Source organism: Amborella trichopoda, chromosome 2 (assembly GCF_054954075.1).
Source record: "Amborella trichopoda isolate Santa Cruz 75 chromosome 2, AtrichopodaSantaCruz75HAP2 v2.0, whole genome shotgun sequence".
In the NCBI taxonomy this organism is placed as follows: Eukaryota; Viridiplantae; Streptophyta; class Magnoliopsida; order Amborellales; family Amborellaceae; genus Amborella; species Amborella trichopoda.
This window is the reverse complement of record NC_142337.1, coordinates 1,652,366-1,663,309: the sequence shown is the minus strand read 5'-3', so window position 1 is coordinate 1,663,309 and position 10,944 is coordinate 1,652,366. Positions and strand designations below refer to the sequence as shown.

General features: G+C 34.9%; 1 protein-coding gene and 1 long non-coding RNA gene across 3 annotated transcripts; both read left to right on the top strand.

The window, feature by feature from the left end:
• Positions 1 to 2,004: 2,004 nt before the first annotated feature.
• LOC18427238 (uncharacterized) lies at positions 2,005 to 7,412 on the top strand. 2 transcript variants are annotated; one of them, XM_006836291.4, is made up of 3 exons: positions 2,005 to 2,214; positions 2,478 to 2,590; positions 7,050 to 7,412. In XM_006836291.4, exons 1-3 carry the CDS (start codon positions 2,142 to 2,144, stop codon positions 7,131 to 7,133), a joined length of 270 nt encoding a protein of 89 aa, XP_006836354.3. In that variant the 5' UTR covers positions 2,005 to 2,141; the 3' UTR covers positions 7,134 to 7,412. The 2 variants fall into 2 exon arrangements, with proteins under 2 accessions (XP_006836354.3, XP_088713413.1); XM_088857287.1 differs by having other exon boundaries at positions 7,015 to 7,412.
• Positions 7,413 to 9,551: 2,139 nt separating this feature from the next.
• Positions 9,552 to 10,241, top strand: LOC110006673 (uncharacterized). Its single transcript, XR_016048820.1, has 2 exons — positions 9,552 to 9,746; positions 9,819 to 10,241. It is a non-coding gene; the product is annotated as an uncharacterized LOC110006673 (long non-coding RNA).
• Positions 10,242 to 10,944: the final 703 nt, after the last annotated feature.

The following is a 10,944-nucleotide window of genomic DNA, read 5'->3' as shown; positions in this document are numbered from 1 at the left end:
CAATTTTCTTTCTTCTATTTGTCTACTTAAAACTTTATATATTACTATAAAATTTTTATTTGCTAACTGCAAGGTTTGCCGCCTTGGGTGAGCAGACTCAGATACACTTGGTCAGGCCCGACAGGGTGCCAACCCCATAGGTGCCTCAACTCGGGGAAATAAAAATTATTCGTTATTCATCTGATTTGATCTTCAATCTAATACTATACCACCAACCCTCTGAGAGGCACAAAGACATGCTCATAGACACAAATATGAGTTAGAGACGGTAATTTATCAAAATTATCACAAAGAGATGAACAATTTTATATTTTACCTACATTTTTAATTCCAAAATACCTAAAAAACAAACTTGGTCTTGAGATGAAATATTATATTTTACAATATTATATCATGTTATATTATATTATATATTTATATTTATTTTATTAATGTAATTATTCTTATATGGTATATATTGATTACATATTATATATAATAATATAGATTTATTATATATTGATCAGTGAAAAAGTATTTCTTCAGGTGCCTAATCATTTTCTTTGAAACTCGATTATACTTATAATATTTATTTTTTTTTACTTTTTTATGTGATAATATAAAAAAAAATACATGTAAATTTTAAACAATTTTTACAATCTTTTTTGGGATTTTTTTACCAAAATTACATTTTTCAGAAAAAAAATCAAAGCACTAATCGGTCGATCTAGTCAAAATCGGTCGGACAAATCGGAGCGGGCTCGGACCAAGTAGTCGGCCCAATCCATTGTTTTGAATAGTGAGAAAATTTGCGATTTGCACGTCAATCTTAGGACATTATTTTCACAACCACATATAGAATGGATATAAATTTTTTTTATTTTTTATGACATATTCCAAGATATTAGATTTTATGTTTGATGAATGATTGTAACCTCCTTGTCGTGGTAAATAATCTTATATCATATAGTCCCCTCAACATTAAAATATTAGTATCTCATGATACCAAATTTTTTTGGGTTAGTCAGTAGGGAGAGGGCTCCTACAATTGTAGGAATTGAGCCTAAGATGTATCATTATAAATTATCAAGCGCTAACCAATTAAGCCTAGTCTCTTTTCCTATCTCATGATACCAATTTGCCGTAGAAAAGTACCTAACAAGGCCATTTATCTTCAACATAAGGTCATAACCATATTGCCTATCAAATGTGAAGGGCTAAGAATGTGCCATTGACCCCTCCACAAAGTCCAAAAACTTTTTTCTCATGCTTTATGTAATCACACACCTCACACTCCTAACCTCCTCATATCACATTTGATAGCTAGGGTGGTTACAAATTTATTATACCACATGCAAAAGACTTGTATACATTGCCCAGGGTTTTAAAAGCTCGGATCAAGAACCATCGATCTAGATCAATTTTGGTTGGTGGGCAATCAAGTCACCTTCTAGAATGCCTAGTTTTTTTTTTTTTAATTATTCTTACCAATGTTTTAAAACTCTGATAAATGGGGCACATTATTTACCCATAAACTTATGTGGAATTGCTGGATTGGAGGTTTAGAATGGATTTAGATCTGTCCAAATCAGTGATATAAAAAAATGTTTAAGAATAAATAAAATATAAATAAAATTAAAATAGATGTGTGTAGGGTAGGAAAATAGAGGGGATCTAATAAAATACTAAATAAATTCCAAAAAAAAAAAAAAAAAACTATGTACAAGCTAGGTTTAGGAGGGAACCGCGTCTAGACTCATTACCATCCCATAACTAGTTGGTTCCCATCCAAATTGATAATCCGGATAAAAATTAGATCATTTGATTTTTTTAATTTTACGGTACTAATTGAGGTTCCAAACTAGTTCGATCACTTGTCAAGATCCAGATTAAAACCGTGGGCACCATCCCAGATTTCGGGTTTTGAAACGTGGACGCGGTTTGTATGCGGGCGTGCCCGAATGACCGCACAAGGCGCGTAACCGAAAGTAAAACAAAGGCTGGCGCGCAGGGAGAGCGAAGTCTGTGAGAAAGCGATTGGAGGGAGAGAAACCTTAGAGAGAGGATTTTAGAGAGAGAGAGAGAGAGAGAGCGAGAGGAGCCCTAGCCCTAGAGAGAGAGAGGAACCCTAGCCCTAGATTTCCTATTTCGAATCTGTAAATATGGGAGAAGCTGATATCCACGATGGCGCAACTAATACCATAGAGACCACTCTGCAATTTGATCCAACTCAAAGTAACCTTTTCGTTCTCCACGTCCTAATGTTTGTAGGGATTTTTTTTTATTATATTCTTGAGAAATTTCATAGCAATTTCCTGTGATTTTTCAGTGAATTGAATTTCTACCGTTCTTGCTAGAATGTTAGGTTTTCAGTAATTTCTATGGCTTCGTTTCGAGTTGCATGATTAACTTTGATTTTATTTTAAAATTTTCCTTATTTTTTAGGTTGCGATTGATTGTTTATCTAATTTTGTTTCTTTTTTATTCTCATTTTACAGTGATTGGAATTATAAGGAGGAAGGCTTTGATTAAACAGCTTGCTGATGCATACCATGCCGAATGCCTTACTTATTGCCAAGAGCTTCTAGAGCTTCAAAAGAAGCGTGATGAGGTCAGTCTTCTCCATCTCTCTTATATTCTCTTTGCTCATTCATAAATTAGTCATCGTTGAAACGACTTTCGATTAACATGGTTTTTGCACAGTTTTGTTAAGCCTGTTTATGACGATGAGTAACTCAAAGTATTGCTTTAATTACTACTGTGCGGAATTGAGAAACTTGAGAAGTGATCTTGCATTCTTATTCCTCTGTATTTCCTTTTATTTTTCAATCAGAAAAGGGAAATAAATATGCTAATTTGAATATTTTTGTTCATACATTAACTTGATTTGTAAAAAAGAAGCAGTAAATGTTCAAAAAAAAGCAGATGCGGCTGCCCTGATACCTAGGCGGACTGCATAATGAGGGGCTCCTGACCCTTACGACTATTGGACGCCACTGCTTTTTAGTATAGAGTATCATTTTTGTTGTTTAATAAACATGGTTTTGTAGTTTTTTGTGAATAATTTTATTGTAATGACCTACTTATCAAACTAACATGCATGACTTTGAACTGTGAATAAAATAGCTTAAAGTAACATTAAAAGAATGAAATTTACTAGCCATAACTTGCGAATTTTAATTTTCATTACACTTATATTGTCTCTTCTCAATAAATATATTGCTTCTTCTCAATATTTTGAGATTCCAAGGAAAAAGTAAAGCTAGCATGCTCAAGGAAAAAAACCTAAAATAATGTCAAAAAACTCAAGGTAAAACCTACACCTCAATATTGCAATGATTTAACTTTAAAGCATAAAATTGAAAAGAAAAAATTAAGAATCATGCAAGTAAACTAACTCATGCAACAAAAACATATTAAATTCGTTTGGGAGCAATGGACTTTTCCCATTGATTTGGTTTATGGATCTAAAATCACAAATAATATCAAGGTAAAATCTACCCATCGATATGGCAATGATTTAAAATTTAAAGCAAGAAATGGAAAAAAAGAATTACAAATCATGCATTAAACTAACTCAATATATATATATATATATATATATATATATATATATATATATATATATATATATATATATATAGAGAGAGAGAGAGAGAGAGAGAGAGAGAGAGAGAGAGAAATGATCCTATAGGACCCTCTACCACCCATGTGTGTAGGACCCCAAAGGATCACCATTAAACTTGGCATGGATCTCTAAAAAAGTCAAGTCCTACACCCATATGATAACTTTTCTAGGGATCCATACCAAATTTAATGGTGATGCTCTAGGGTCCTACACACATGGGTGGGGGAGGGTCCTTTAGGATCACTACTCATATATATATATATTCATTTGGTTTGGGGGCATTGGACTTTTTCCATTTAATTGCTTTCCTAAACCAAAAATCACAATGGGAGAATAATCTGAATAGAAACTATCAAAAATATATTATAAAAATAACCAAAAAAGAAGGAATAACAAATCATAATACAATTTACACACAAAATACATGATGTATTGGTAACCTTCTCAAAACGGAAACCAAATCGATGACGTTTGGTTGCCAAAAAGTCCTCTTTTGCAACCATTCCAAGCTCCAAAAAGAATCGAGAAGAATATCTTTCAATTTTGCAAGGAATAAAACAATTTTGAATTTTTTTTGAGCTTTTGAAAGAACTTGAAATCTTTGTTTTTAGAGAGTTTTCCTCTGAGCAAAAAAAAACCTTGGCTGAGGGCTTATTTCTGCCCTTGGTCATGGATGCCTAGGCCCTGCCGCCTAGGCTATGCCTTGGTGGTTTGTCTGCCAGGCCACCTAGGCAACCAGGCCAGGCGGCCGACTTTTTCATCATTGGAAGACATTGAGTTGGTTAGGGTCTTTAACTTTTTTGGGCATCTTCATTGGCCAGCAATGGACGATGCACTGCAGATAGGTGATTTTTAACCTTTAATTGAGCTTCAAACTTTAGATTACAAGGATGCATCATTCAAAGGACGATATCAAATTAGTGAAGATTGAAGGGCTATGTGATATGTTTCCATAGACCTTGGACCAACTACACAAGATCCAGAGGATAAGAAACCTAAAAATCTCTAGTTCCATTTTGGTTCCATCATAAGTTCCAATTTCTCTGGTCCAATGTCTCTCATGTTCCTCCCTTCCCCAATGTGTGTTTGTTGAGTTGATCTACAGATATCTCAAATGGAAATCTAAGTGGGTGTAACCTATCCCTTAGCGAATGGGCGTGGGGGAATGAAGACATGAAGGCAAATTTCCTCTAGGTGGACATAAAGTGCCTGGTCATCCAATTGCTTTACATGTTGATGAGCTGCAATCGCGAGTTGTTTATATAGAAATTTGAGCTTCTAGCTTCCCTTTTGAAATTTATAAATTAGGAGAATATGGTGAATCCTAGGTTGGGAGATCTCCATGAATGAGCAATGTGCTCTTGAGTGATATATACAGAGTACATACCTGTTCTGTGACATGATCAACAATTTGTAGTATAGATCAACTTTTCATTTAATAGGGTAGTATGACTGAGGGTATGGCTCTCAATAGAGTAGAATGGCGGAACGGGATTTGTACCGATCCCAAATAGTCGGGGTAAGGCTCTGGTGATGATGATAATGATGATGATGAGGGTAGTCTTTATTTGTGTATTGAAGTAACGAAACTCATGCATCTTGAGATGTTGGTGACTTTTGTTAAGGTTGATGCCTGTTGGCTATTTGATGCTGGTATGGGTCAGTCAGTTGGGGCCCATGCAAATGAGCTTTTGAGATCGATGCCTTTTATCGATTTGAAGCTAATATGATCAGTTCAAGTTAGGTGATCAGAGGAGATAGGGATTGCAAGTTGAGGCTGACACAGATCCGTTGACTTAAGGCTGATGACAGTTGACATGTAGAAGCAATGAGTTGACACTGATGTAGGTCAGCTACTTGAGGACAATGCAAGTTGTCTGATTGATCCCTATGTGGTTCTCATGTTGGAGCATGTTTGGTGCGGGCTTGTCGAAGTTGGTGCAAGTTTGTAATCTTACCATGTGCACCCGTAATTTTGAGCCTCTCTTTGTTCATCTCTTGTTCTTTAGAATAAGAACCTAACTGTGAGATTTTATGAGCCTATGGATTTTCACCTCTTGTTTCTATCCATGGCAATTAGGGCATCATTCTTGGGTGGGAAACACAAGTAACAATTTATGGAACACATGCATGGGACCAACTGGTCAGGAATCTGATTGAGGCTTGCCTCATTGAGAGTTATGATCTTTTGGTCTTTTAAATCATCAGAACTGGCATGTGGAAAATCATAAATGGTAACTTTGGCAATAAGGGTAGGCTATATGCATTGAGGACACTTATAGTTTCTTCTCCCTATGGTCATTTGATTATCTCTTAAGCTATGTCCTCTGAGGCCATGGCCTTGGTCACAATGCAGTCTACTCTTGAGTTCTTGGAAGTCTAAAAGCTTACCTGTGAGGTAGGTCTCATTGAAAGATCTTGACAAGCACAACAAGATGACATTGGAGGACATCAGTTTCTAACTTCGAGGAGTTTAGTGAGATAAATATGAATAGGATCTAGTTCCTCAAGGTTGGAAACAAATTCCAGTCTTAACAAGTTTTGGAGGTTGATTTACTTTTGCGTTATGGTGGATAAGTTCATGAATGGACTTGATCTACAGTGAAGGGCTACTGTGGTTAGACTCTTAGGTTGTGCCATATGATCCTAGGGCTAGAATTGTTTTTAGCACAAGGAAGTTTGATTGTTTGATTTTCTGAGAGGAGGGCAAAGAAAAAAAAAACAATTTTGACCTTTTTAGTCCCCATCTCTTGGAAGGAACCTTTGGGATAGGGTAGGTCTTCATAGCTGTTTATGGATTTAGGTATGAGGGTCTTGTTGATGAGGTCTTGACAGGGGGATATTGATTCGGGAACTCCTCTTGTTTTATGTATAACTAAATCAACTCTGGTTAGAGAGGGGAAGGCCTAATTCAATCAAGTTCTAGGGTCTCGTGGAAATGGGTGGGTTTGATTGCACAAGCACCACTTCAAGGAGTGTTCTGGTTTCTTTCAAATAACGTAAACTTAGATTTTGGATTGTGTTGAGTTTTCTAAGTCGTTCCCAACCCATGAGCACATATAAGAGATTCAGAGGCTAAAGAAGTCTCTATTTTTTGGAGCGTACATTATTGTTAATAGATATGCATCCCAGCTCTCTCTCTCTCTCTCTCTCTCTCTCTCTTTCTTTCTCTTTCTCTCTCCCAATTTATCATATGTTCCATGTTTTGTCTTCTTAATTTCTCTCCAACATTTTATTCTCGAATATAGGACTTTTGTACCAGTTGTTGCAATAATTATTTGTACTTTGTAGAAACACTGTGTTCCACTAACTCTGGACATGTCTAGCTGTGTATAAATGACAATGCATCATCCATGCATGCCCAGTGTTGCAGTTTAAAAGAATATTCACCTTGATTCGACAATTAGGAAGTAATGGAGATTTTTGCAAATGATCATTGCAGCCAAGAGCTGAAAGCAAAACTCATGAAGAAACCAGGATTAAGGACACAGGAAGGCCCCCCAAACGCGTAAAGAAGACCCGTTAGTTAGGAACGGGCTGGGTCATGGTGGTAGCACCTCCCTACCTAGTTACCATGTTGTGGTTTCCAATCCTGTTGACACTACCCTCTAGCACCTTCAAAAAAATCTAACTGGCTAATGTATATGAAAAAACAGGTGGGGGCATGTCTTCGAAAGAAGACCCGTTAGTTAATCTCTCTCTCTATTCAAAGAAATATGTTTGGGCTTATCTTCGTTTTTTTTCCCCTTTACTGTAGTATTGTTTTTCAAAATGGTTCCCCATCAATCAGATTATCTTCAGTCCATGGAATTCTCTTTCTTGTCTTTTCTTTTTGTTTTACCTTTTTGGAAGGATTTTTTCATCTATTTAAATGTGCAAGTTCCAGGTATGTTCCTTTGCTTTTTAAGAGATTGGTTTGTGATATGGACCCCTAGGCCTCTTTTTTTAAAAAAAGTAGTATGGAATAAAGAATTCAAGATACATCTTAACATTAGGCCTAGGTTATATAGAACCGAGAGGCTAGGCTCCTTTTGTTAACTTCCCAACAGAATATATTTTTCAATATTGTGAGAAAAATTGGGTTTTAAATGTTGCTATTGGGAGAGAGGACCCTCCTTTGTCAACTTTCTAACAGAGAATATATTTTTATTATTGTGAGAAAAGTTAGGTTTTAAACATGGAAAAAGTTTATAACGAGGTTGCAACCTTAAAATGTAGAATTAAAGATGCATTTCAAAAATTAGCTGTTTGGATATTGGAAAAACCTTCTAATTGATATCTTGACATCGAGATGTATGAATATGAAAAGAAAAAAAGATCTTGCAATACATTATTTGGACCGTTCATTTTCAAGATTTTCATGTGTTCATAGATTTACTTGATTTGAATTATTTTTAGAGTCTAAAATTTTATAATTAGATATGAAAATAAGTTTTCAAGCCATCCTAACAATTTTTTATATTAAAATTACATTTATGATAAAATTTAGAGGTGAATTGTTTAAGGTTGCAACTTTACGCAAATCACACCTTTTAAATATGGAAAAAGTTTATATAAGGTTGTAACTTTAAAATGTAGAAGTCCATATGCATCTCAAAAATCCATCATAAAAAGTTGTTTTAATGTTGAAAAACCATGTAAAGATGTATGAACATGAAAAAAGAAAATGATTTTGCGCCCTAGAAGTGGTGCATTTTGAAACATGTTATCTAGACGGTCTATTTTTAAGATTTTCGTTTTTATAGGTCTACATGATTTTATCCATTTTTTGAGTTTAAAATTTCATAATTAGATATAAAAATAGATTTTGGGATAATCCTAAGCATGTTTTGCACCATAATTACAATAAAATTTGAAGGTACGCTTTAATTGGATTGTTTAAAGTCGTGATCTTATAGAAACCATACCCTTTAAATATTAATATTGCTATTGGGATTGTGAGAGAGAGAGTGAAGAGAGAGGGAATTCACGATGATAGAATTTACTATGATTTTAAAAGAACAAATTGGCATAAGTTTACGGTCACTTTGAGAGAGTGAATATTAGAGAGAGGTTATTTTTTGGGTAATTTAGTGGAAATACATGTTTTTACTCGTTTTTTCAATAGATTAGGGAGTTACATTTTAAAGGTATTAATTGGGGATGTCAGTAAGAATGGATATCACGATGTGGTAACTGGGTGTGGGGATGCTATCATGACGACCTTAGCCCCTTTTTGAGAGAGATTTTGATTTTGAGAGGAGAGAGAGAACGTGGAGATAATAATTAGGGATTATATTAAGCTACTCATACATCTGAGTATTTTATTTAATGTACTCGATATATATTTTTTAAGATAAATGCATAATAGAATTGGACAATAACATCTATGGAAGTGTTTGAATAGTCCTCATTTATACCATGGAAAATAAATCCCCTCAAAATTCGTTAGAGTTATATATTTCGGGCCCATGTAAAAATACTCAACTAGTTCGAAATATTTTCAAAATGCAAAAGAAATACTCCCAAAATATGGATTAATGTTTTCAAATAATCAAATAAGGGTTTGTTCCCGTTAAAACCTGTCCAAGAACCATCATCAAATTGGTTGGGGCATATTTAAAAAATATATAAATAATATTAAATATTATGAATAAAATGTTATACTATTTGAACCGATCAAGTTGGTTGGTCTGACAAACAAGAAGTTTTGATCGATTTTCTATCGAAAGTTATTTTTGTTTTGGATCGAACCAACAAAAATATCAAAAGCCCGGCTGGTCCGACGGATCTATGATATGAATAAGCTTAAATCTATTTCCCCTTCCCCTTCCCCTTCCCCTTCCTTTGTAGGGGCATTATTATGCCTTGTTCGTAAGCTGAATTCGTGGTATTAACTTGATGGCATGTGTTAACTGGCAGAGTGGAGTTGTGAGGATAGTATGAGCGAGTTGGGGATTCTGGCCACTTGGTAGTGAGTGGAGTTGTGAGGCACTGGTCCGGAATGGCATGAGCGACACGACCAGATTCTGGCCACTTGGTACTGGAGGGCCATAACCATGTTTGGCGCCCAAGGAGATGGGGCCATGGAGGGCGCAGAACATGCCATAATATGCATGTTCGGGTTGAAAGATGCGAGAGTGTCTGCTAACATGATGGGGTTAGTATTTTCTGATAATTTTGGCTGAGGAGGTTGATTTGTTGTGAGTGAGTTTTCGAATACATGCTGCAGAACTCTGAATATCTCTTCGAGTCCTTTCAACGAAGGCAATGCAGGTCACGCATGCTCACAATGTGGCGTGGTGGTACGCATTTGGTCTGATAGAATGGATGGGACTGAGGGGGTTGAGCACTGCTATACTTCTTTCTTCAAGGCCGTCGAAGCTTCCGTGGGACTTGACTTTGTTGCTTCGTCCTCGACCGGGTTGATTCCGATAACTCCTCTTCCTTGAATAACTGTGGTTGCTCAAAGGTTGGGGTTCTCATTCTCCACCTACTCAGTCTCATCTTGAGGTTCCTTTCCTTTGGTGGCTTCTCTTTCTTCTAAAAAATACAATACGGCATAAAATGTACTTATCCTTCTTCATGTACAAAGAAAACCTTCTTCATCTACGAAAAAAACGACAAAAAAAAAATATCACATGGCAAGAACAAATGATTTGCATTTTAATGTAAATGAAAAGCAAGAGCATATAGTCACAAAAGAAAAAATGAGAAAAAAAAAATCACATGGCTAGAACAAATGATTTGCGTTTTAATGTAAATGAAAAGCAAGAGCATATAGTCACAAAAGAAAAAATGAGAAAAAAAATCACATGGCAAGAACAAATGCTTTGCGTTTTAATATAAATGAAAAGCAAGAGCATATAGTCACATAATTTTGAGCACATTTTTTAAATTTAAAAATAGTCTCACATATTTTATATTTTACACCCAAATCCCACTTTCCAAGAGCTTATTCAAAGTTTATCTCCCTTTCTTGGCAGTTTAAGCTTAAATTTAGTACGTCTATACTATTTACCGTCATATATCTATAAAAAAATATGAAAAAATTACATATATATATATATATATATATATATATATATATATATATATATATATATATATATATATATATATATATATATATATATATATATATAGTTTCTGTTATTACGGCTCTATCGAATAGTTTTTGTTATTACCACCATGTTCGTTTTTTATGTTAAAACAGAAATTTTTTTTTAAAAAAGATGATTTTACTTTTTTTTCGGTTGTTGAACAATCGATGATTTTACCTTTTTTCGGCTGTTGAACAATCGAATTCAAAGTATTTCCTGTTGTTCAACAACCCAAATTGGCCCTGTTGTTCAACA

Coding starts and splice junctions, on each gene's coding strand:
- LOC18427238 (XM_088857287.1), top strand. CDS start 2,142: ATGGGAGAAGCTGATATCCACGATGGCGCAACTAATACCATAGAGACC. Junction 2,215..2,477: donor GCAATTTGATCCAACTCAAA/GTAACCTTTTCG, acceptor CTCATTTTACAG/TGATTGGAATTATAAGGAGG. Junction 2,591..7,014: donor TTCAAAAGAAGCGTGATGAG/GTCAGTCTTCTC, acceptor TTCGACAATTAG/GAAGTAATGGAGATTTTTGC.